Genomic DNA, 27,339 nt, shown 5'->3' on the forward strand with positions numbered 1-27,339 from the left:
ACGCCATCAGCCCCGCTCAGCTCGACTCAGCCCAACTCAGCACGGCTCAGCCGCGTTGGTAGTGGAAAAGCGGCATAACTGTTTTATGACATCCACATTTACTGGATTTTGCGAAACAGAGCATTTTTATTTTTTGCAAATTCGATAAATAACTTTTGTACAAAACGTCCAGCAAAATAATTTCCACTTAGAATGTGAACAAACTGGTGAAACGACAGTAGCAATTTGTAAAAAATGTGGTGATAATTCTTGAAAAAAGATGCGTTCTTACCATCAAATACTTGAATTCCATATTTGTTGCTATTTATTTATTTATTTTGGTGTTTTTTTTTCTTCATTAGGGTTTTTTGGCGGTTGGCAAACCAACTTAAAGGTGTATTACTGCCACTGACTAGGCTGGAGTGTGGAACAGGAGATTTTATTTATTTATTTATTTATTTATTTATTTATTTTGGGGGGTAGTTCTTTGTCATTTGTTTCTTTTAAATACTTGATAATTTTTGGGGTTTTGTTTTCAAGCAGAGTGTTTTATTTCATCCTTGGTTGGTTCAGCAATATGGTCCACCATTTTGTTTTTCTCTACTCATGGTATATGAACTGATAGCCTAGTAGTAGAGTAGCATGTGATTGCTCATATCCAGTCAATGTGGGTAGAATTTTATATATTATATAATATATAATATGAAAACAACATGATTAGATTGACTGACTTCCCGGGCTGAAAAGTGACCTACAAGTTTCACACAGGACGATAAATCCCTCCAAAGTGCTCTTGGAGCATCGGTGCTCCTCAGAGGATTGCTCCATGAAAGATGTACTGCAGGACTCAGGATAAGTGGATGCACATTTTACTACGTATGACACCCAGCACCAAGATCTAGAGCAGACAGTCATCAGAGGTGAGAAAAGTCAAGGTCATGTCAGAAGATGCTCTGGTTCATACACTCAGGCTCTTAAAGCACCATTTAAAGTAAGGGACCCATGAACCCTGAGCGCAAGGCTGAGGGCTAAACACTGAGCACTTGGAAGATCAGGAGTAATCTTCTTTCAGACATGCCATCAGCTAATCACCCCTCAGTGTGTGCGCTGTTGAGTTGATAAAGCACCAGGAGGAGGCAGCCAGGAGGGGTTCCCCTTATGTGTTTGGGGAGGGAAATTTGTAGAGATGGTCCTGGGGAAATAATGGGCTGCTATAGACTGATTGATTTAATTAGTCAGCATATGAACATGTGGCTCTCTCCAGCTGCTAGCACTGATTCAGAGAGTCTTCCAGAGCAGGACTTGCAGCTCTACTCAGGCACTGGTCCCATCTGTTGAAGCATTTCAGCATAACACACTATCAAATGAATTCGGAACAATTGCCTGCCCTACTTTCGATATCGTCGGAGACCCGTCTGATCAGTCTGATCCGTGAACTGCTGTCGTCGTTTAGCCATCGGAGAATACAGGTGCTGCGTCTCATAGTGAATTGATGCAGTATGTGCAAGTTCCAGTTCTGTTGACTTGAAAGTACAGAGAGGAGGCTGAGGAGCCGGGCTGAGCAACTTCAAAGGCAGGAAAAGGCTTTCTGGGGTGTGAACAAAGTTTTATATGAACTGAGCACACATCAGTCAGCCAGTATGACTCTCAACATAGCACTAGTCATGACTCATTACTCTGTCTTTTTGTCTCTTCATGCAGTAATGATACTGATCTATTCTTTCTTATCTCTCAAGTTGGTAATTTGTTGCTTAATGGGGTGTGTTTGAGTGTGTGTTGATTTGTTTGAGCGTGAGAAGTTTGTGTTTTATATGCGTATGTTTGTGAGTAATCTGTACAGTTAAGTCCTTCCTTTAAAGTGCTGATGACACGAACATGACTATGCAATTTCTTAAATAAACTATACAACATGGCAAACATGTTAGATTTCTGTTATAATTACGTGAAAAGAAGCTGTTGTTACGCGAATATCCAACTTTTAATTGCACAGCACAAGAAAACTGGGTCCGTGGCTCGCGGCCATGTTGTGACGTCAGCGGAAGAACACGCTGCGGTTCACTGGCTGTTCTACTCTGGTACTACTCAATGGAAATGGTGCATGAAAATGCCAGTGAACTCTCTAGTGCTAGCTCTTCCTCTTCTGGGAGTCTAGAATTGTGTTGATCTCTTCCGAATAGAATCTATGATAGTCTACCCTCTTTACCCTTTGCCTCTCGTTGCTAGGCGGCAGTTACATGAAAGCCGCAAGCTTTCACAAGCAAATAAACATGACTGATATCACGCCGACTTTATGATTACATTTATGATTATCATGTAGAATCTATAGCTCTACGTACCTTTATCTTATGTCGTTTCACAACACATGTTCTGACAGGAGGACTGTCTTTGGATCCGGCATAGCTACTAGTAGACCCCCTCCGGAATACTGGCAGTGTTGCCAGATTGGGAGGTTTCCCGCCCAGTTGGGCGGTTTCAAGTGCATTTTGGTGGGTTTTGAACATATTTTGGGCTGTAAAACTTGAGCAGTATCTGGCAACAGATACTGCTGACGTTTTCCAGCCCAAAATATGTTCAAAACCCACCAAAATGTACTTGAAACCGCCCAACTGGGCGGGAAACCTCCCAATCTGGCAACACTGTGTAGGCACTGCTGATGGTAGTAACACACATTTGTGCTGAACTGAACACCCAGGAGATTCTTTTAAGCTGGGAAGGGTGTCAAAACAATCCAAATCGAAGTGTTCAGAGCACAGGACGGATGTTGGTGAGGGCTCCCACTTGTCACGAGTGCGCCTGACTTGCTTCACCCATTTCGCATGCAGCTCGGGATCTCTCTGGGAAACTTGAATAAACTTACCCCATCCTTGTGGGTTTTGGAGCAAAAGCCAGCAACACAACCCGAAGGCATTTTTTATATATATATATATATATATATATATATATATATATATATATATATATATATATATATATATATATTACACACTAATAATGACAAACTGAACACCTGTCGCATCAACAACAAACTGGTAAGTTAGGAGGAAGGTTCTTTCGCTGACGTCATATAGCTCCTCCTCCTCATTCGTCTCCTGGGTGCTGCAGCCCCGTCAGATTTGCCCAAATAGCCGCGTTTTTTATCATAACTTGTAAAATAGGCGCCTTTGTGAATTAATATATGGATCATTGGGAATTACTTTTTATGTTATAAAACATCGCCAAAAATGTCAAAAACGTGTCATCAGCACTTTAAACGCTGAGTGCGGAGTTGTGGCCAAGGCTGAGCAGCAGTTCCAGCAGGCTGATGAAGAACCATAATGTGTTTTACATCAGCAGTGCTTTTACACAACCAGCAGGAAGTGGAATAATGAAGTTGACGATTAGTGTGTTATTTCTGACCTTGTTACACACACTGACCGTAAATGTGTTTCCTTTGCAGCTGTGACATTTGCAGCCAAGGGCTACTTCGATGCTCTGGTGAGGATGGGAGAGCTGGCTAGCGAGAGCCAGGGATCCAAAGACCTTGGTAAGTCTCTCTCTTTGTTTGTCTCTCTGGGTCATGAGCCTGAAAACACGTGACTAGACGAAGAAAAACACAGCATGAAATTCTGCTTAGCTGTTTATGCTTGGGCAGAAATGTCAGGTCTGCTGAGAATTAAATTTGCTCTTTGGAAAATATTTTATACACTGATCTTTGTGTATTCATCGGGGGGCGGAGGCGACGGGGTTGACGCAAATGGCTGGAAATCTCCCGATGCTATACTGCAATTCAGTTATACATCAATTAGTTTAAAAAGAGACAACGGACATTTGACACCACTTGAGACAAAGTTTTGTGTTCCTTCCCCCAATACTTTACTGTTGCTTTGGTTGTGTTCGGCTTGTATAGAGACTCTGAAAACCATGCCCATTGGAGGGAGAAACCTCATCACTCTCCATTGACTCTGTATTGCGTGACAGTGCCTCCTGGTCATGTTCATCTGCTACCAAAAACTGAAACCTATTTAAAAGCTGCTGTGTGATGGGATGCACTAGCAGCAAGGTCAAAAACTTGGTATGACATTTTTATAAGCTGACAAACAAAAAAAAAAATTGCTGCTAGGCAAAACAAACCTCGCCCGACAGCACTTTTTTTATACCTACATGTTGATAATGGTAATATTTCTTAATCATCAGCTGTCCGGTTATAGGCCTATGAAAATCCATGACCTTGAGTTTGACATTTCAGAGCCATTCAAGGTCAAAGGTCATGGTGCCAAATGAAAGCCCATATGGCACTTCCTATAAGTTGATAAGGGTAAAGATCTGTCTACTATCAACCGTTTTCAAGTTACAGCCCTCTGGAAATCCGTGACCTTGAGTTGGTGCCAAATGAAAGGCCATATGGGAGTTCCTATATTCGCATAATAGTAAACATTTGTCTATCATTTTTGAGTTATAATGGAAAATTTTATTTTGACCAAAAGGTTGACCTTTCTGGTGATCTTGACCTGATTTACCTCCAAAATTTTACTCCGGTAATCTATGGATCATTGCCCACCTACCCTGAAAATTTGAAGTCAGTCAGTGCAACCGTCTAGATGCTAGATTGTAAACAAACCGCACTGATTTACAATACCTCAGCCTGCTTATTCCATCGTGGGTGAGGTAACAGAGCCTTTAAGGAGACAAAAGTGGATAGACCGGGTGCAACACGAAGTCATCTATGAAAGTTACACCCACTGAGGATTAAACAATTGGCTCTACAATATGCAAAATGCCGGTCCCGAACTAAAAACATCGGCTATTTCACCTTGTCAAAGGATTATTTTAGTACCCCGTGCCTACTAGAGAGGAAGAGGTATATTGATTGACAAACTCAAGATTAGTAGTCTGTCTCAGTGGCCCTTCTGTTTACTGGAGAAATGATCCCACTGAATGGCCAGAAGTAAAAAATTCCAGGCTGTACATTGCTTGGTTAGCTTCAACCTCTAACTTATTTAACAATTATTCACCAAAGGCAAGGTGAATATCAGTGAATAATAAGCGAAATGAGCAGAGGTTATTATTCACCGATATTCACTGAGCCTGGAGCGGATAATTGTTTTAAGTATATAAACACAGCTGGTTATTTAAAAAAAAATTGTATTAAAAAAAATATTTCAAACTTCAAAAGTGGCATGCAAATGTAATAAAAGTACGCACAGACTTGTCGCTTATCTGTGCCGACTCACATAAAATACTTTGTTTTGAAACAGATAAAGTAAATCACAATTCCACCTTACCTTTGAATAGTTTTAGACCAAACTTCATAGCATGTTTAGTGCTTTTAGGAACAGCGTTTTCTTTCATAACTTGTAATTCTTTCTCACTTATGGTGCAAAGCGATTGGCCGCCATTTTGCCGAGTCACTCAAGGTGATCATCAAGAAATAATCAATCTCTCAACCAGTCAGAGCGCGTGATTACAGGAAATCACCTCTGTATTTATATTAATTCTCAAGCCACGTAGCCTCAGCTTTATGAAAGTTGCGTGATGGGACGGTTTTCTTTTAGAAAGCTAACGTTAACTAGGTGTTGGTGAGCTACTGCAGTTAGTGAAGGCACTTGTGTATGTAATAAAGTTACTGCACAGCTTTCTGAGTTATCCACATTCCGCTAGAACACAACTTGCATACGATCAAACTGCTTTAGATTAAAGGAGAACTGAAGGAAACTTTATCATAATTCTATTTCTCTCATTTTATTAAATATAGGAACACATTTCTGACAGCTATTTTGTCACTGCTATAGCAAGTTGAGTGTTTGAAATGCTCTGTAATACATCAGTCCATATTTCAAAGCAATGGCCGTAAACGAGGTTCGTTGAGACCTGTGTGAGACATCGTAGGACGGAAGTAAAACGTACAGCGGAAATCAAAATGACCGACATCTGCCAACGTTGTCAAAAGACGCGCGTGCCCTTTTTCGAATGCTGACGGAATCAAGCCGGAAGTTTTGTTTGTTTTGATAGCAATCAGGAAAGTTTGAAAAAAGTAGGCAGTAATTGTCATTTAAACTCGTTTTTGTGCAATATTTCATTTGGAAAACAGTTTTCAAAATGGCGGCACTGACACCTGGCTGATGCTTCACGTTTCAAAGTCTCTCACAAGTCTCGTGAAGATCGTGCAGATAAGCGCCGCCTGCCGTGGACCAAACAAACTCAATTCAACATGGCTAAAAACCGAATAGGCCGATAAGTATAATATTATTTAATTGCGATTAGTTGCCAATACGAGTCATGTTATAAGGTTACTAAAACCAAAAACGTAATTGAATAACATGTTAAGAAATAAAGCAAGTTTAAAAATGACTTCAGTTCTCCTTTAACTAACAGGAATATAAAGGTGTAAAACTGACATTGATATTTGATTTAAAAGGCTTGCTGCATTTCAGCATACGGAGTGTCAGGATCGCACAGTCTTCTAATTCTTCCTGCTCACGTCTTATTGATTACTTTCACATACTCATAATGCTTTGCACCTTGCGTGGGGTAATCAGGTGCTATATTTGTTTACAAAGTCAGATAACCGGGCGGCACGGTGGTGTAGTGGTTAGCGTTGTCGCCTCACAGCAAGAAGGTCCGGGTTCGAGCCCCGTGGCTGGCGAGGTTTCTGTGCGGAGTTTGCATGTTCTCCCTGTGTCCGCGTGGGTTTCCTCCGGGTGCTCCGGTTTCCCCCACAGTCCAAAGACATGCAGGTTAGGTTAACTGGTGACTCTAAATTGACCGTAGGTGTGAATGGTTGTGTGTCTGTGTCAGCCCTGTGATGACCTGGCGACTTGTCCAGGGTGTACCCCGCCTTTCACCCGTAGTCAGCTGGGATAGGCTCCAGCTTGCCTGAAACCCTGTAGAACAGGATAAAGCGGCTAGAGATAATGAGATGAGTCAGATAACCTCAGTCATTTCTTCGAATTCACATGGGGGGGGGGGAGAAACGACTTTTTTCTTGATTTTAAGTTAAAGAATACTGAAAGAAGCTAAGCATCGAAAAGCACGGTTAGACAGAATTTGCCGTCAAAATTTTACACCGACAGACAACACGCGACTGTGTTCTACGCACTTCAGCGGTGGAGTAAAGTCTGATGACCCGAGTCACGAAGCCTAGAACCTTTCTGTCTTTGTGTTTAGTCATAAAAAGTGCGAAAACCGAAAAACAAGGACAAGTCAAAGAACTGAAAAGGACGACCTGATTGAAGGATCGACTCCCAAAACAAAGCGCAAACGATGCAGTGTAAGAAAGATTACATGTACGTCCCCTTTGTGTTTCTGTAAGTAGATCGAATGTAGTATTTGACCCTGTCGTCCGAACAGCTTCCTCTAACAGCCCAAAGATTGTCATAATCTGGTCGCATGTGAGCTCGAGGAAAATCAGAGGGAAGGAAATTAAAATCGACTTCAGAAAGAAATCTGACAGTCCTGCTGTGTTTACAGTACTTACTCGACTAGTGAATATTCCTTGCTTGTGTTCCCACGCACGAAGGGTTTTGTATTTTCTTGCGACTTTCTCGTCGTAACCAGCACCCAGCGAAAACGATTTCACTGTGTGGATTCTTCTATGATCAGCGTCGATCTTTCTCAGCTCTTCTGCCAATCTTTTAACTTCTGCAGGTCAGTAATTGTTGGAACCCTGTGTTGACAGACGAAGGCGGCTGCTGACCGTCACCCGAAGTAGAGATGTTCAAAGCGTTCGGGACGATATTTACAAGCATTGATTACTTAAAGTCCACAGAAAAGGCTTTGCGGATTTCTTTAAGCTTTGGTTTAGTTAGTTTTGACACTTCTTTGAAGGTTTTAGAGAGATTTAAATTCGAAAGATTACGGTCCATGTGAGACGCCGTGTTTGTTTGTTTTGGTTCCCCCCCCCCCCCCCCCCCCAGGTGCAAAGCATTATGGGTAATGTGAAAGTGGTCAATTCCCTGTATCCAATTTTGTCTCCTTAAAAGCTTTTTTTGGTTTGGCAGCTTATAAAGACTTTATTAGTTCTGTGTTTTTTACCTTGTTGGTTGTGTATCCTGTCACAGCAGCTTTTAGGCATGATTTCAGTTTTTTCTTAGCCCAAAAAAAGTGACCAGAAGGCTCTGTCATGCAATACAAAGTTAATGGAGAGTGATGAAATGTTTTCTCTTCTGGTGTGGGCGGGACTTAATTATGCTTGGTGTCTATCTGTGTGACCTCAGGAATATTACTCATACCCTGTTTGCTTGTCAGGTCCTCAGTGATCATTTAGTATTCACAGCAGACCTGCTCTCCTACTGATTGAACATTTCGAGATTTGAGTGAACGTTCTCATTTCCTGGCTGTCACCGAGTGTGGGCGAGATTCTGATTCGAGAGTTTGGACTCGTCATGATTTCTTTCCGTAAAAGAGAGCCACATCTGCACAATTGGGTCTCTGGAGGGATCTTGTCAGACTGGCAGCTGGTGATTTTCAGGTTTAAAATGCCTCTCACGGAGCAATATTCGGACTCTCTTCCAGTTGTTCGTTTTAACTCTAAAAAGCCAATTAGCACTTGACTTTTCAGTCTTGCTCTCTTGCACTTTTTTTTTTTTGTTCCTTGCATTTTCTTCCTTGTGCACACAGCTCAGTCTCGACCTCGGTGACTCATCACAGGTCCTGCAACACGCATCACTTTATACAATTCATGTTTGCCTTTGCACAGAGTCTTGCTCATATGATGTTTAGTTTCTTGTCCCTGTGTAATTATTCTTTACCACAGCCTGATTTCAGAAGCATGACTGAGCGACGATGCCCCACTGAGCTTGTGACTAGCCTCTTTAAGCTGTGTGTACCAGCCTGTTCCTAAAGTTCTCTTGCAGAATGACTCATTATTGTCTGATGAAGACATCCGTGTGTCTGTGCGCACACAACTTACATTATTCAATGTGGGGTAGAAACCACTTATAAAGCACATCTGAAGCATGTATAATGAGGAGCAATGTCTTTAAAGGAAATACATTTTGTGTGTGTGTGTGGTCAGGATAATGACAGGACAATAGCAGTGTTTTATTTTTCCCCCCACAACGAGCGCTCCACACCCTGGTTTGGAAACTTTCCTGACCAACTCCCGCACTCTAACCCTGACCTTAAAGGATATACGCAGAACCTTTATTTTTAAATAAATTTCTGAGTGGATAGTATCTCCATCCCTGACTCTTGTATGCTGCATAAATGGGAATAAAAAAAAAATATTTTTGAGAGTTAAAATCGACCACAAAGTTGGCATTGGAGCTGCCCCGCTGAGCCAGCCAGCCCTGAGTGCGTGACGTCACAGCGGTAACCGGTTTTAAGGCCGAGGCCTTTGACAGCTATAGACCAAAGTCATAAAAAATTTATGATGAAAGTAAGAAATACCGTTACTGACTTGCTCAACTAAGACTGATTTGACGTCATTGATTGTGGGTTGACTCTCATTAAAACAGGATAGGCGTTATAACTTCTGCAACATACTGTACATGTACATGCATGCATTTTCACTGATAAAACGTAAAAGGCTAATTAAATAATCAGATGAACTGAGACAATCACATTCTGAAGCTAATTAAATAATCTTGTACTGGTAACTTAAACACACAATACAAGTTACATGTATTAATCTAAATGCAGGTAAACAACGTGTTGTTTTTCTATCCAAATGAGAGTTGGAGCTTACCCGTCTGTGTTCTCGCTTCTTGAAGGCCGATTTGTTTTAGAAACAATCTGACTTTCAGTTGTTCGTTCAGTTCTTTGTTCATTCGCTTCTTCCACATAAGGGCGAGATATTGCTGCTAAGGTAAGCATATCCAGCGGAGAAATCAGACAGCTGGTCCACTCATTCTCCATTTTCTCCATACTGAGTTACTCCGCTATTACCGCTCAGCTCAGGCAATTACTAAAACCCGGGACAGGAAGTCACCGGTTTTGGCAACAACCGCGGGGAGGTCACTGCCCGAGCGATAATATGTCACGTCCCATTCCGTCCCGGGTTTTAGCAACAACCCTCGGCTCACGCTCCAGGAGGACTGGTGCGATTGAACTTGCTTTCCTTTTCTTGTAGTTTTCCTTTAATTGTTGGTACTGCACCCTCTTTCAGTATGGGCTTATAGCCAACACTCCTCAACAGATCAGAGGTCTCGTATAAGTCTTCAGTAAAATGTGCAGAGCAGAGGAGAGACCACTTCGTAGGCGCCCAATGTGCCTGTGAACTTCTTGCAAAATGTGTCCAAATCTTTGCAGTTTGAACATTCTTGGGCCATGAATGCAACGTAAATCCACCTTCTGTTGTGTTGCTGCACCCGCCAGCAACACATCTACGTGGCATGGTGATAAATTAGCTCAAAATAGAGGATCGGAGTTGCAGTCAGCTCTGTGTTTTAGTATAGCGGAAATGGAGATGAGATCGATATGGCCCTTTTTCCACTACCCTTTTTCAGCTCACTTCAGCTCGCTTCAGCTCACTTCAGCCCGACACGGCTCGCGTTTCGACTACCAAAAACCAGCACGACTCAGCTCGCTTCAGCCCTGCTTAGCCCCTAAAACTCGCACCGTTTTGGAGTGGGGCTGAAGCGAGCCAAGCCGTGCCGAGTGAAGCTGGGGGCGTGAGCAGACACTCCCCTGTGCACTGATTGGTGAGGAGGAGTGTCCTCACATGCCCACACACGCCCCGCGAGCGCGCTGGGATCTGTAAACACCGCAAACCCGGAAGGAGAAGAATTACGAATTACGAGAATTTCTGAAGCCTTATGCGCCTCGCCTCATCTATACGCTCTTGCCAGTATCTGTCCGCGTTGTCGGTGACAACAAGCCACAGCACCAAGACCAGCAACACTAACGACTCCATGTCCTCCATGTTTATTGTTTACTATTCGGGTCGTGAGACTACCGCTTAAAAGATCACTGATGTCACTGTTTGCGCTGCTTAACGACATCACCTGACGTCCACCCACTTTTGCTAACTCCACCCAATGTGTCCACCCACTTCCAGCCAGCACGGTTCAGCGCGGTTGTAGTCGAAATGCAACTCCAACAGCCCCGCTCAGCTCGACTCAGCATGGCACGGCTCAGCCCAACTCAGCCGCGTTTGTAGTGGAAAAGCGGCAATAGACTGCCTGCTGTGACGCCATGGATGTCAAGGTCATTCACTCAGACCGCTACTTATATGAATAATTTTAATCATAAAAATGACTATATTAGATTTATTGTTAATGCTCAAAACTATTCCTGCGCCATTCTTGAGGTTTCAGGCATTTATAAGCAAAAAGTGAGGCCATAGGTCTGCGAATCTCCTTTAAACAACAGTCATATACACTACCGTGTGGAGACGTTTTTATTATTGATTAACGTGAACAAAATCTGTCCATATGTCTGAGTAAATTCCTTGCACAAATGACACTCATGGAACAGTTTTTCAATATGGGGTTCGTTTTACTCTTCTGTAAATGCAAAAATGTCCTGTTCTTTCTGCAGTGAGGTGACCCTTCTTACATGATGCCAGTCAGATGTTACATTAAGGTTAACACTGCCTGAGACTTTTTAAATAAAGAAACCAGTGATTCAGTCAAGAAGTGTCCTTGATCACAGACAGAAGCATTTTCCTTCCAGGCTGCAGGTATAAAATGTTGCCGAGCTTGTTCCCTGGGGGGGGAACAAGTGGCAACTTCAGCTTGCAAGGACATGTCGAACTTTAATGTTAGGTTCTCTTCAGGTTGTATCTGTATTAATGCTACTCATTAACTTTTCACTTGGCTAGCATGCAGATAGCACTACACATTAACATTCTTTCACAGGCGAGTCCTGTACCTTCTGTTTTTATGTAATACGTGTACGTTTACTTTTAAGTCATTTGACTCTTCGTTTACACTGAACGCTTTCATCATAATCGCTCGTTTCAAAATTAAAATCTCATCCTGAGGCCTGTTCAAAGAATTTCACTGGTGATTTGATTATCTGAATAACTGTGATTGATTGATTAATGATTTAACTGTCTTTCGTATTATAGTATGTAGTAATAGTAAGCCTAATAGTTCTGTAACTTGTTTTTTTTTTAACTTAAGCCATTTTTAAGAAGTTAGCCCAAATTCCAAATAGCTGCTTATTCACTGAGTGCTCACTACATAGTGAACTATATACGCAGTACAACTGAAAATCCACCAAGTTGGATTTGATAAATACGTCCATCTATAGTATGAATGTATGGAACAACCAATACGTCGTTCCTTCATTTTTTTTTTTTAATTTGTAATTAGGCAATTAATACATAGTTGTAGAATTAAGTAGCAAATTGCTAAGTTTAAATATTTTCAAAATGTAGTACTAAAATTAAGTATTTAACCCTTTCACTACTGCAAACTGCTAGATCGGGCTGTAAAATATGGAATCTTTCAGCACCGCAGACTGTGAAGGCAGTCTCGTTTACTGCTCACCATTATCACAGAATAGCAGACTGCCATTCTGGTCTCATTGGAGTAGAAAAACCCCTGTGTATTGTGTCTGACGATTGGTTGAGAAGTCTGATTCTTCAGGTTTTCCGATGACGTAATTTAGATAAGCACAATGTTTTATGTTAATTAGGGTTGTGCATCATTCTTTTGGTAAATATTAGTACATAAAATGTGAATTTCTTCAGTTTATGGTCATAAGTGTGACACATTCTCGAAGCAGGATTCCTCTAGTTTCCAACGGGACCAAATGCGACACAATGTACACACTAGTTGTGTACTGATGTGGAGAAGTCTTGGGGACGTACAACCCCGATTCCAAAAAAGTTGGGACAAAGAACAAATCGTAAATAAAAACGGAATTCAATGATGTGGAAGTTTCAAAATTCCATATTTTATTCAGAATAGAACATAGATGACATATCAAATGTTTAAACTGAGAAAATGTATCATTTAAAGAGAAAAATTAGGTGATTTTAAATTTCATGACAACACATCTCAAAAAAGTTGGGACAAGGCCATGTTTACCACTGTGAGACATCCCCTTTTCTCTTTACAACAGTCTGTAAACGTCTGGGGACTGAGGAGACAAGCTGCTCAAGTTTAAGGATAGGAATGTTAACCCGTTCTTGTCTAATGTAGGATTCTAGTTGCTCAACTGTCTTAGGTCTTTTTTGTCGTATCTTCCGTTTTATGATGTGCCAAATGTTTTCTATGGGTGAAAGATCTGGACTGCAGGCTGGCCAGTTCAGTACCCGGACCCTTCTTCTACGCAGCCATGATGCTGTAATTGATGCAGTATGTGGTTTGGCATTGTCATGTTTGAAAATGCAAGGTCTTCCCTGAAAGAGACGTCGTCTGGATGGGAGCATATGTTGCTCGAGAACCTGGATATACCTTTCAGCATTGATGGTGTCTTTCCAGATGTGTAAGCTGCCCATGCCACACGCACTAATGCAACCCCATACCATCAGAGATGCAGGCTTCTGAACTGAGCGCTGATGATAACTTGGGTCGTCCTTCTCCTCTTTAGTCCGAATGACACGGCATCCCTGATTTCCATAAAGAACTTCAAATTTTGATTCATCTGACCACAGAACAGTTTTCCACTTTGCCACAGTCCATTTTAAATGAGCCTTGGCCCAGAGAAGACGTCTGCGCTTCTGGATCATGTTTAGATACGGCTTCTTTGAACTATAGAGTTTTAGCTGGCAACGGCGGATGGCACTGTGAATTGTGTTCACAGATAATGTTCTCTGGAAATGTTCCTGAGCCCATTTTGTGATTTCCAATACAGAAGCATGCCTGTATGTGATGCAGTGCCGTCTAAGGGCCTGAAGATCACAGGCACCCAGTATGGTTTTCCGGCCTTGACCCTTATGCACAGAGATTCTTCCAGATTCTCTGAATCTTTTGATGATATTATGCACTGTAGATGATGATATGTTCAAACTCTTTGCAATTTTACACTGTCCAACTCCTTTCTGATATTGCTCCACTATTTGTTGGTGCAGAATTAGGGGGATTGGTGATCCTCTTCCCATCTTTACTTCTGAGAGCCGCTGCCACTCCAAGATGCTCTTTTTATACCCAGTCATGTTAATGACCTATTGCTAATTGACCTAATGAGTTGCAATTTGGTCCTCCAGCTGTTCCTTTTTTGTACCTTTAACTTTTCCAGCCTCTTATTGCCCCTGTCCCAACTTTTTTGAGATGTGTTGCTGTCATGAAATTTCAAATGAGCCAATATTTGGCATGAAATTTCAAAATGTCTCACTTTCGACATTTGATATGTTGTCTATGTTCTACTGTGAATACAATATCAGTTTTTGAGATTTGTAAATTATTGCATTCCATTTTTATTTACAATTTGTACTTTGTCCCAACTTTTTTGGAATCGGGGTTGTAGACCAAAAATGGCTTAAAAATAACGAAATGAAAAGTTTCAACATAAACTATAAACAGCAGTAAGCCATAATAAATAAAACAAAGTCAGTATTTGGTGCGAGACGACCCTTTGCTTTAAAAAATAAATAAATAAATAAATAAAATAGTAGTCTCGGGTACAGTGAGTGCAGTTTTATAAGGAAATGAGCTGTAGGTTTTACTGAGCATCTTACAGAACCAGCCGCAGTTCTTCTGGACTCTTTGACTGTCACACTCGCTTCTTCATTTTGCAGCAAAACGCAGCAGCCTTCATTATGTTTTTTTCTTTTTTAATCTGAAAAGTGCTCTTTGTATCTGAAGCATATTACATAACTTATTTGTTTTTTTCCTCTCTATCATTTAATTTTGTGCTGGGAAGTGAATGTTTGGAACTCTAAAATGTTTTTGTACTGACTCGATAATGCAGAAGTCATAAAATATAAATCTATAACGAAGTTTGTATGGGGGGAAAATAGGGTGTGTAAGACTTTTCGTACAGTACCGTATATGGCATTTATCACAGTCACTGAGTGTTAATTGTATTTCTTATGTAATGTTATACAGTGTATATAGCAGTCTGTATATGTAGTGGTGAAAGAGTTAACCCTCTGGGGTTTGAGGGTGCCTTCTGGAACTCTAATGATTTTGGTATGCTCTGATTTTGTTGTCAATTTCAACAAATCCTAGCAGTATTTTCAAAGTCATACGACTTTTTTTTAATTTTTATTTTTGGTATTCAGCACAAGTTCAGCTATACATGTCATGATTTGTACTTTTAAAGGAGAACTGAAGTCATTTTTAAACTTTATTTCTTAACGTGTTATTCAATTACGTTTTCGGTTTTAGTAACCTTATATCGTGGCTCGTATTGGCAAATAATTGCAATTAAATATTATTCTTATCAGTCTATTCGGTTTTTAGCCATGTTGAATTGAGTTCGTTTGGTCCACGGCAGGCGTCGCTTATCCGTGCAATCTTCACAAGACTTGTGCGAGACTTCGAAACATGAAGTGTCAGCCAGGTGTCAGTGCCACCATTTTGAAAACTGTTTTCCAAACGAAATATTGCACAAAAACAAGTTTAAATGATGATTACTGCCTGCTTGTTTCAAACTTTCCTGATTTGCTATCAAAACAAACAAAACGTCCGGCTTGATGACATCAGCATTCGAAAGAGGGCGCGCGTCTTTTGACGACGTTGGCCACTTTGATTTCCGCTGTACGTTTTACTTCCGTCCTACGATGTCTCTCACAGGTCTCAACGAATCTCGTCTACGCCCGTTGCTTTGACATATGGACTGATGTATTACAGAGCATATTTCAAACACTCAGAACTTGCTATAGCAGTGACAAAATAGCTATCAGAAATGCATTCCGATATTTAATAAAATGAGAATTTTGATGATAATTTTCCTTCAGTTCTCCTTTAAAAAAAACAGATAAATGAAGATGTAAAAAACAGTTTTAGGACTGTGTGCGCACGGGGGGACATGACCTTACCCATTGTGACGAACCGTTTTGATTACTTGAGGTGATTTCTGTTCAGTCTCAGGGAACGGATCAAGCACAAAAACTTAAACCTGCTCCATTGATTTGGACAATTAATAGGCCATCAAAAAAATTGTCCTGTTGGTTTAGGATAAAGGGTTGGCAGTGGGAGGGGTATTCAATGAGAAGGGTAAAAAATTCCATTCAATGAGAAGAGTGAAAACATCTCCCACTGCCAACTCTTAATCTCACCCAGTCAAGTCACAATGTGTCAGGTCATGTTTTTTATTTTATTTTATTTTATTTCCCCCTCCACATACACACATTCCAAAACAGTTCTCAAACTGCTTTTTACAACATCTTCATTTATCTGGTATTTGACTTTATTTTGGTATTTGACACTCTTCAGTGTGTCTTGAAATGAACTCTTGTACTGTTTTACTCAGTTCAGAGCCACAACCTACTGTTACACAATTACTCTGTAATTTTGCTTCCACTCCAACTCCAGATTTTACTCTCTAAACTCAAAATAGAGCAAAACTATTTTTGAGAAAAATACTTTTAACTCTGGCGGCACGGTGGTGTAGTGGTTAGCGCTGTCGCCTCACAGCAAGAAGGTCCTGGGTTTGAGCCCCGTGGCTGGCGAGGGCCTTTCTGTGCGGAGTTTGCATGTTCTCCCCGTGTCCGCGTGGGTTTTCTCCGGGTGCTCCGGTTTCCCCCACAGTCCAAAGACATGCAGGTTAGGCTAACTGGTGACTCTAAATTGAGCGTAGGTGTGAATGTGAGTGTGAATGGTTGTCTGTGTCTATGTGTCAGCCCTGTGATGACCTGGCGACTTGTCCAGGGTGTACCCCGCCTTTCGCCCGTAGTCAGCTGGGATAGGCTCCAGCTTGCCTGCGACCCTGTAGAACAGGATAAAGCGGCTAGAGATGAGATGAGATACTTTTAACTCTGGAAAAACTGCTCAGTCATTTTTCCTGTGTATGCACTACAGCGCGCGCATCAACCAATGTGCTCATCAGAAATAAGAGAAATATTTACATTTACTCGAGTTGATCTTTGACTGGATCAAGTTGAAGTTTTAAAAAACGAGGCACTGGTTGTCATCAGTATTGCAGTTCTCAAGATTGAATTGATTTGCTGTCCAACAAGTTTTGCAAAGTTTACCTCCAAATGGCCTAAACTTTGGCTGACAGCTTTTATCCTGTTTACGCTGGGCGTTCCCACCACGAAAGGGAAATCAATCGAAACCGAAAAAGTGAAGGTGATTTTATCATGCCGTTACCGTGTGAATAGTTTTTTTTTTTTTTTTTAATTAATGTGTAAGTGGGCTCTCAGCGTTCCAACTCTGGTGTGACTGAGGAAGGTGGCAAGTTTTAGGTTTCATCTAATTTAGGTAATTTAAAACTAATAATATTATTTGGCAGTGGGAACATAGGAAAGTGTAAAGTATAAAGGTCCTGTCAATATGTTTATCATGCTTGTATGATAAACTCGTGAAGATATTTATCTAAATACATGACCACCTCATTCTAAACCTGTCGACCCCAGAGGGTTAAAGTGGAATCCCTACCCATGACGTTTTCCTATATCAAGGTTATACAGAAAGGTTGTATGGCCAAAAAGTTGAGGAAACTCTTGTGAGACAAGTAAAGGCAGTCTTCAAATATGTAAATGTCTCATCTCATCTCATTATCTCTAGCCGCTTTATCCTTCTACAGGGTCGCAGGCAAGCTGGAGCCTATCCCAGCTGACTACGGGCGAAAGGCGGGGTACACCCTGGACAAGTCGCCAGGTCATCACAGGGCTGACACATAGACACAGACAACCATTCACACTCACATTCACACCTACGGTCAATTTAGAGTCACCAGTTAACCTAACCTGCATGTCTTTGGACTGTGGGGGAAACCGGAGCACCCGGAGGAAACCCACGCGGACACGGGGAGAACATGCAAACTCCACACAGAAAGGCCCTCGCCGGCCCCGGGGCTCGAACCCAGGACCTTCTTGCTGTGAGGCGACAGCGCTAACCACTACACCACCGTGCCACCCTATGTAAATGTCATTCAAAAAAAAAAAAAAGTATCGATAGCCCTACTGTAGGCTATGGCCAAGCTTCAGGTTTGTGGTATTAGCATGTTGGGTGCCACATCCTTCAATCTGTCCTTCAGCCCCATTAGTAGTTGCTGCATCAATTCACGCTCAACTTTTTTTTTTTTTTCCTTCACATTGTACGCAGATGTGTACACATTCTCGCTCGCACTTTTTCCTGCAAACCAGGGATGTAAAAATATTGGCTGCATGGCCGCTGTCCTGTAGAAAGAGCGCTAGGTTAATGGTTTGTTGTTAAATTGAGTGCTTTTGTCTCTCGCGTGGTCGCTCACTGTGCTGCCGTTGTATAGAGATGTATGTTTCTGTCAGTCTTGGCAGTGTACAGCCAGTCTTACGTGTGTGCGTGCGTGTTATATACTCGGTGAGAAAGCCACAGGGGTTCAGTTAGAGCCCACCTGGAAATGCGTTCCACCTACACAATTCTGTGCTCCTCTCTCTCTCGGTTATTCCCCAATGCCCCCTCTTTCTTTCACATGCAGACAAGTGCTTGTGCCAGCATTGTGCATTCAGAAAATGTCCTTGGGTATGAGCGGCTCTTCATTCTAAACCGAATCAGACGAGTTTTATGTTTGTGTGTGTTTTTTGCTCTATTCCTCCCCAACTCCTACACACTCCCCCACACACTGTGCTGTTTAGGATGATGATTGCTCCGTCACTGTCCCGCCCACTCAAACCCTCTCCAAGCTCCTTCTCACTCTCTCACTCTGTCTTTCTGTCTCAGTTCACCTCTTACATCATTCTGGCACAGCCAGCAGTGTGGACAGTAATTGGACCACTGATAGGTACCATATCATAGCTCACCGTCTCTTGACTCTGACTGCTACTCTACATCTAACAAGGTTGTACCATGTTCTGCTCGTCTCTCCATCATCTTGTTTCTTGATAATCCGGACCTTCTGCCCAGTTTGAAGTGTAGCCATTGCTGTATTTATATGGATTGGAGCGTCCAGTTATTAGGTTATTGTATCACGAAGGGGGGTGTTTTGTGAGACTTTATTTATTTATTTAAATTCTGGATGCAACAAAAGACCACAGGGATGTTTGTGAGTCGAACTGCATTTATTAGACTCCATGGTTGACAACCGACATCCTTGTTAGACAAGTTAGATGACACACCCTGTTTAAAACATGACCAGCAACAGCAGGATTCCCTCAACAGTATCTCCTGAACTTTGAGATAAAATGAATAATTAATGGCACTGCTCCTTATTCAAATCAAAGTCCTTCCCACGCCATGTGGCGCATAGGGCGGCGCTGATCTTCATTTCCGTAGCCCTTGGCCTTTTGCCTATTACATAGCTAGGGTTACAGTGGGGGGCTAGTCCTCTCGTAATGGCGAGAGTTTGACTCCCCACTCGCATCTGCATTGCAGCATGCCTTGCCAGACAGCAGTAGGTACCATTTTTATGATGGTCTTTGGTATGACCCGACCGTGAGTAGAACTTGCGATCTCCTGATCGAGAGGCGGACACGCTAACCACTAGGCCAACTCGCGGTACTGCTCCTTATTAACATAAATCAATTACAAATGATGGCTATAACAAAAGCTTTACAGTTACAGGAAGACATGGAATGGCGTCACATACAGTTTTCTCAGGGCTCATGTCCACTAACAAAGCCTTACCCTGCATTCACACTGTTTGTTACATTTACACTATATCCAAAAGTATGTGGACACACCTGCCTATCACACCCATATGCGGGCCTTCCTCAAACTGTTGCCACAAAGGTGGAAGCACATAAATATATAGGATGTCTTTTGTATTACAGTTGTAGCATTTCCAATTTCCCCAAACGTGTTCCAGCTTGACAATGCCCCTGTGCACAAAGCAAGATCCATGAAAGCATGGTTTCTCAAGGTTCAAGTGGAAGAACTCGAGTAACCTGTGCAGAACCATGATCTCAGCCCCACTGAAAGCGTTTGGGATGAACTGGACCACCAAATGCACCCCAGGTTTCCTCGTTCATCTTCACTAATGCTCTTGTGGCTGAATGAGCACAAATCCCCCATGGTCTGGCATGCTTCAAAATCTAGTGGAAAGCCTTCCCAGAAAAATGGAGGTTTTTATTACAGCAGCAGGGGAACTAAATCTGGAATGGGATGGTTAAATCAGGTTATGGTCAGATTTCCGCAAGCTTTTGGCAAATTTTTGTCTCTTGTGGGTGTGTAGCGACTTATTGTTGGGCTTGCATTGTCCAGAAATGGTAGCAACCAAAATGTATAGCCCACTATACCATTTATACACATTACTTTTATTCAAAATAAATCTAAGTTTGAATTTTTTTTTAAATGTACTAGGCGTCATACTATCTTTATTAGCTTCGTAAAGGAAGTTGATTTGTACTAGTTATGTACACTCATCAGAGGAATCGATGACCTTTGCCACATCCTTCCATTGTATATACCAGGATAAGAAACCATGGTCACCCCCCCTTCTTCTCCTTCCATTTTTGAATGTTAAACAGTAAATGGGAACTAATTGCAAGTAGGAACTAAAAGTTGTGCTCACATATGCCGTGAGCGATACGCCATCATTTTGATCTGGAAGATCCAGCACAACCTTGTACCCAATTGTATCAATATTGAGTTCAATGAATCTGCTAGAAGATGAATGACCTGTATCAGAGCTCTTGGAAATTCATGGTACAACAGTGTCAACACAATGATATTCAACTCTTTCATTGGTCACACCAGCTCTCTACAATGTGGTGTCAGTGAACATCAAGTCAGTCCCTACCGTGATGAGGTTCAAAACAGAACTTGATAAGTGGCTCAGATCGTTCCCTGACATCCCACCTACACCCGGGTACCTTGGAGCGAATAGGAACTTGTTGTTGGAGTGGGTTGGTAGCAAGTGTTAATAGCTGCTACCCTGGGAATCGGCAGTGGAGATATGAGAGATGCTTGGCCTGAGAGATCAAGCTCGAAGCCAGTCCAAGGAATTATTTGAGCCATTTATTTGGATTATATCACTTTTTCATACATAACTAATTTGAGAGCATTTCAACTCATGGTGGTTAGCACTGTCGCCTCACAGCAAGAAGGTTCTGGGTTAGAGCCCAGTGACCGACGGGGGGCATTTCTGTGTGGAGTTTGCATGTTCTCCCTGTATCTGTGTGGGTTTCCTCCGGATGCTTTGGTTTCCCCCACAGTCCAAAAACTTGCGGTTAGGTTAACATGGGGTGGTCTTGGGCTGAAGTGCCCTTGAACAAGGCACCTAACCCCCAACTGCTCCCCAGGTGCTGTAGTATAGCTGCCCACTGCTTCAGATGGGTTAAATGGAGAGAGAGAATTTCACAAGTGAACGTGTGATGAATAAAGTTGTTGTTGTTCTTCATGGCATTGCTGCACTCTAACTTTGCCACTTGACGTAGGGTTTGGTTAATGCACCTAATCTAGCTGTGGGGCGGCACGGTGGTGTAGTGGTTAGCACAGTCGCCTCACAGTAAGAAGGTTCCGGGTTCGAACCCAGTGGCCGGCGAGGGCCTTTCTGTGTGGAGTTTGCATGTTCTCCCCGTGTCTGCGTGGGTTTCCTCCAGGTGCTCTGGTTTCCCCCACAGTCCAAAGACATGCAGTTAGGTTAAAGTGGGGCGGCCTTGGGCTGAAGTGCCCTTGAGCAAGGTACCTGACCCCTGACTGCTCCCTGGGCACTCTAGTGTGGCTGCCCACTGCTCTGGGTGTGTGTGCGCGTGTTCACTGCTTCAGATGGGTTAAATGCAGAGGATGAATTTCACTGTGCTTCAAGTGTGCATGTGACAAAGGTTTCTTCTTCTAATGTGTGTAAAATTGCTTCCCCTGTCATTGTGCTCTATTTATGATACGGAGATTGTTCCGTATAACACGCCACAGTATCAGAGAGACCAGATCCTACGGTATTATGCCACTGCTCATCATTGACCATTTAAAATTCAGAAGAGAGCTAAATTTCCAAATTTTTTCAGCAAGTATGATTTCAGTTAACGTGTTCTAAAATCATGTATTAGAACCTGTCAGTACGCACGAAGCAAGTTTCAGTTTGCATGATGAGCCAATGGTTGAATTATACATGAATGTTAATGTACCCTCTGTAGGAACCAAAGCTGTGTCTAAAACTGTGCCTTATTCACTATATAGTGCACTTTGTCATTTTATAGTGCTGTCCAAAAACCTGGGGAATATCCATTGCACTGCTTTAATTCCCTAATGCCCCATAGGGTACAAATAATCTCCCCTGTCAGACACAAAATACCCAAAATGCACTGCATTATTGGGTTCAGTTCATACACACCTCTAAGAAATATAGCCAGTTACTATAGCAACATCTTTTCATACTTCTCCTTATAATAATAAAAAAAAAAAAAAGCACACACAAATGGTTTTGTGAATGCATTTCTCGTCACACACATTCTGTCTGTAGTCTGCTCACTTCCTTTAGGTTTGAGATCATGTTGATTGGTTTTGAATGACTGGTGAATGCAGCGTTCCTGATGTTCGGCTCTAGAAAACAGGGTTTAGGGGATCATTTCGGACATGGCACGGTTTTATGACTACATAATCATATGCAGATGATGGGAAATGATAATGCAATCTAACTAGCTATGTACTTAAGATAACGTCTATCTGAATCGCCTGCTGAAATGAAAAACACAGTGTCCGATTAGCGCTTCAATACCTCATGCAGCTGTAATTTAGTTACGTCATGGCGTCTGCTGAAATCAAGAGAAAATGTCGAGCTACTCATTTCACAAATGATCATGAGGTTCTCCGGAGGTGAGAAACCAGTTCGCCTGAATCTGATGGATGTAAACACATCAGGCTACAGTTTCTTCCTGTTATGCTTAAAAATAAATGCACCCCTTTCTTTCTGGACGAGAGCACGTCTCTTGCACATGTGCGTTAAGAAATATGTATACAAAGGGTTAATGTTTTTGGTAATTTCACATAGTGTGCACTTGTTGTTTTGTGTGCCAAAAATGAAAAAAGCATTCCCTTGGGGAAAGACTGGATCGATTCTGGAGAATGAATTGGGACAACAAAACTCAAATATAAGACTGCTATCGGAAATGTGGGGCAAGTCCTCACCTTATTCATTCCTCCAGTCAATCTTTCAGTTTCTTCATAACCAGTGATGAATTCGAGGATGACTCTGGTGTTCTGCTGTCGTGAATGCTCTGAAAGTGAAAGAGGAACCCACATGCGGTTACCATGAGAACAAAGCTGCTCAAAATGAGGCTCTGTCTTGCGCTCATTAAAGTCAGATTTGCCACTTGTTTTTGATGTCAGCCGTCGGTTTGATACGGTACACGAAGCAATTTTGCTCCCTGTCCCCTTCTATTAAACATCTTTTAAATCCGCTCACAGGCAAACAGGATGTCCTGGTCGTCTTTTTGAGATGGTATCACTGATGTTTGGTCCCAGAAAACCGACAACACTGACTGAAGGCTCATGAAAATTTTCAGCCCTGCAAACACAACATGGAGTATGAACTCCTCATAGAGTCGGAGTAAATGAGTAGCGGTATGTAAGGAATAAAACATGACCGGGTGTGCTGTTGGAGGAAAATAATCAGCAGTGGGGCAGTGTGATGTGGAGCGTCGTGAAGAATAAGTGGATTATTTTCCAGTAGCGGTGTTGTATTGTTCTGATGCCGCAGCAGTTGGCCAACAATTTTTAATTTATTGAAGAATGTCATGCTTTTTAAACATTTTAATAATAATATTAAATGCTGTGCAATGTTCGTGATCCAAGTTAAATACTGTTCGCTCTTGTAGCTATAAACACTCATGCTGTTACGTACCTTTCTTTTTTCCCCTCTCTCTTTCTCTCTGTATTTTTGTCTTGAAATAAGGCAACAAAAATAAGAGCGGGGGGAAAAAAAACCCCTCAGTTTGTCACGTTACCAAGAAACCAAAAAGCTCAAAGTCCTCTATCCTGAAGATGCTCTAATAGTGGAAGACTTACTATTACGAAGCACTGACACTGGAGACTCCTTCCATATGAAAATATTAAGTAAACATAGCCAAACATAAAGCTTAATCGTTGTCAAAGACGAGACGTCTTTCTTTGTTAATGTGTTTTAAAATTTTTTCGCGGCCCAAATCCTGCGCTCTGATTGTCTGGCGAGTGGGTCCGTATCCTACGGTACGGACCCCGGTTACGGACCTCTGGCGACTCGCTCGTTCACAGCAACAAACATGGTAGCATTTTTTTTTGTCAACATTTATCTTTTTTTAATAAGATTTATCTCATCTCATTATCTCTAGCTGCTTTATCCTGTTCCACAGGGTCGCAGGCAAGCTGGAGCCTATTCCAGCTGACTACGGGCGAAAGGCGGGGTACACCCTGGACAAGTCGCCAGGTCATCACAGGGCTGACACACAGGTGGTGTTTACATTAGACCGTATCCGTCTCGTTTTCGTCGCGGATGCACTGTCCGTGCACATTAAAACCCCGGGAAACGACTCCACAGGCGGAACAACTTGAATCTGCCAGGGCCCACGTATTCAACCCAGTTCGTATCTGATCCGGCGCTGTGTAAACATTGAGATACGAGGAAACGCAGTGCTGAGCTCTAGCTGACGTCGTCATTGGACAACGTCACTGTGACATCCACCTTCCTGATTTGCTGGAGTAAAGAGTATAAAAGTAGGAATTAAAAAAGTATAAAAAAAAAAAGTATATTAAAGAGTATAAAAGTAAGAATATAATGCTTTGCTTTGTCATTCTTAATGTTGTTCATGGTAAGATGCAAATACTGCCCATTGTGTAGTTATGATTGTCTTTAGGCTTGCCATCCTTCCACTTGCAAGTGATGAGTGATTTGCGCATGCCCGATATGCACTGGGATCACACACACAGCGGCTCAGTCCCGAATCACTGCTCGTGCGCTTCATTCGCGCGCTCTGTGAGCTGCGCAGGGCCGGAGTGCGCACCCTCCAGAGGGCACTCGCTGTTCAGGGCGGAGTGATTTGGAGCGCAGCCGCTGAGGAGGAAGCGCTGAGCCGCACTGACACATTTCAACTTGCATGCCGTCTAATTAGTCATGTGATTAGCGTATCCGTGTATTGGCGTTGCTGTGTGCACGCGAATCATGTATTGGCGTTGGTGTGTGCACGCGAATCGTTTTAAAAACGTTAATCTGATGATCCGCTGATACGGTCTAATGTAAACACCACCACAGACAACCATTCACACTCACATTCACACATACGGTCAATTTAGAGTCACCAGTTAACCTAACCTGCATGTCTTTGGACTGTGGGAGAAACCGGAGCACCCGGAGGAAACCCACGCGGACACGGGGAGAACATGCAAACTCCGCACAGAAAGGCCCTCGCTGGCCATGGGGCTCGAACCCGGAGAAGATTTATTTATAAGATTATCAAAAATCTTATAAATTTTTGCCAGCATTTCTCAGGAGAATAGCATTAATTTTACAGCATGGATGGTGATGATGACAGTGTGCACAGCGAAAGCGAGTTTTACTACCCTGAGGAAGAAGAAATAAAATAAAACATTTCAGGAGAAAGCTAAAAACCTGTAATTTGCTAACGCTGAGCAAAAACATGGCTGAATCCTGAATGGCTCCTATTTGTATAAATAGGTGACTACATAGGCGGCAAAATGTAGTTTTTTTTTTTCTGCCATGGAAGTGCACTTGTATACTGAGGAGGAAGCAATTTGCATTACAGCCATGAATGAGGATTGAAAATGGCGGCTCGGCTCGGTTTTCCCTTTCGGGCGCTCTCGTTTTCTGTTAGAATTTGGTAAAGAAAAAAATAAAATAAATATTATTTACCAGCTTAAGGTCGGTCTGTATGGTGAAATACCGTGACCTCAGCCTTGAACACTGACCGAGGCACTCTGGGCCGAGGTCAGTACTTTCAAGACCTCAGTCATGGTATTTCACGATACGGACCATCTATCTATCATATCTATCATATCTGTTTATTATTAGTCTTTGGTTATGTAGACATTACTGTGTATGCACCGTTACTACAGAAACGGTAACCTACTAGAATACGGGCATTAATATAAGCCTGTGATCTGAATTATAGCTGGCACTATGGTCAGTGATGCGGTTATAAAATATTAATAACACCTCCTGACCAATCAGAATGCTCTGCCGTATTATGAGCAATTTTTTAAAATAACAGGGTTATGTTCATGTCCTTCATGTTAAGCAGGTCTCCTAGTACTTCAAGATGGTATCTCAAACAGTATATGCAAGTCTGCTTCATTTGCCCTTAGATGGATTAGAAAGTTTTTGGACCAGCGCAATACTGAAAAACTTATCCATGAATTTGTAACTTCTAAACTTGGTTACTGTAACAGTCTTCTGTATGGCCTTCCTGACAAATAAGCCAACAAACTTCAACACATCCAGAACTGCATATCAGTCCAACCGTTCGACCGATGACGCCATCTCCACTGCTCTCCACTCAGCCCTCACCCACCTGGAGACAAAAGACTCGTACGTCAGAATGCTGTTCAGAGACTTCAGCTCAGCATTCAACACAATCATTCCTCAGCAGCTCATTCATAAACTGGACCAGCTGGGACTCAACACCTCCCTGTGCAACTGGCTGCTGGACCCTGATGGGGAGACCACAGGCTGTACGGGTCGGCAGCAACTCCTCCAGCACCATCACATTGAACACGGGGGCCCCCCAAGGATGTGTGCTGAGCCCCCTCCTCTTCACTCTGCTGACCCACGACTACACACCAACATCCAGCTCCAATCTCTTCATTAAGTTTGTGGATGACACAACTGTAGTGGGTCTCATCAACAATGGCGATGAGACAATCTACAGGAGTGAGGTGAGCCACTTGGCCATGTGGTGCGAGGACAACAACCTCCGCCTGAACATGGAGAAGACGAAGGAGATTGTTGTGGACTTCAGGAGAGAGCACACCCAGCATGCTCCACTAACTATCAACGGTGCTGCAGTGGAGAGGGTGAGCAGCACCAAGTTTCTGGGTGTGCACATCTCTGAAGACCTGTCCTGGAGCAACAACACCACATCACTGGCCAAAAAAGCCCAACAGCATCTGTACTTCCTCCGCAAACTGAGGAGAGCAAGAGCCCCGGCCCCCGTCATGCACACATTCTACAGAGGCACCATCGAGAACATCCTGACCAGCTGCATCACTGTGTGGTATGGCGCCTGCACCGTGTCCTGCTGCAAGACTCTGCAGCGCATCGTGAGAGTAGCTGAGAGGATCATTGGTGTCTCTCTCCCTTCTCTAATGGATATATATAACTCCCGCCTCACCCGCAAAGCCATCAGGATTGCAGGTGATCCCACCTGCCCATCTCACAGCCTTTTCAGCCTGCTGCCGTCGGGGAGGAGACTGCGGAGTCTCCTGGCCAAAACCAGCAGGCTCAAAGACAGTTTCTTTCACCAGGGGGTCAGGAGGTTAA

At 42.6% G+C, this 27,339-nt stretch overlaps 1 protein-coding gene across 6 annotated transcripts in view; it reads left to right on the forward strand.

Annotated features, from left to right (window-relative positions):
• Positions 1-27,339, forward strand: part of baiap2a (BAR/IMD domain containing adaptor protein 2a) — a 175,431-nt gene that overhangs the window by 77,859 nt on the left and 70,233 nt on the right. For all 6 annotated transcript variants that reach the window (XM_060901710.1, XM_060901716.1, XM_060901711.1 and 3 more), the window contains exon 3: positions 3,416-3,502. In XM_060901710.1, the coding sequence (XP_060757693.1) occupies positions 3,416-3,502 (87 nt within the window). The remainder of the gene's footprint in view (positions 1-3,415; positions 3,503-27,339) is intronic.

This window comes from Neoarius graeffei, chromosome 20 (genome assembly GCF_027579695.1).
Source record: "Neoarius graeffei isolate fNeoGra1 chromosome 20, fNeoGra1.pri, whole genome shotgun sequence".
In the NCBI taxonomy this organism is placed as follows: domain Eukaryota; kingdom Metazoa; phylum Chordata; class Actinopteri; order Siluriformes; family Ariidae; genus Neoarius; species Neoarius graeffei.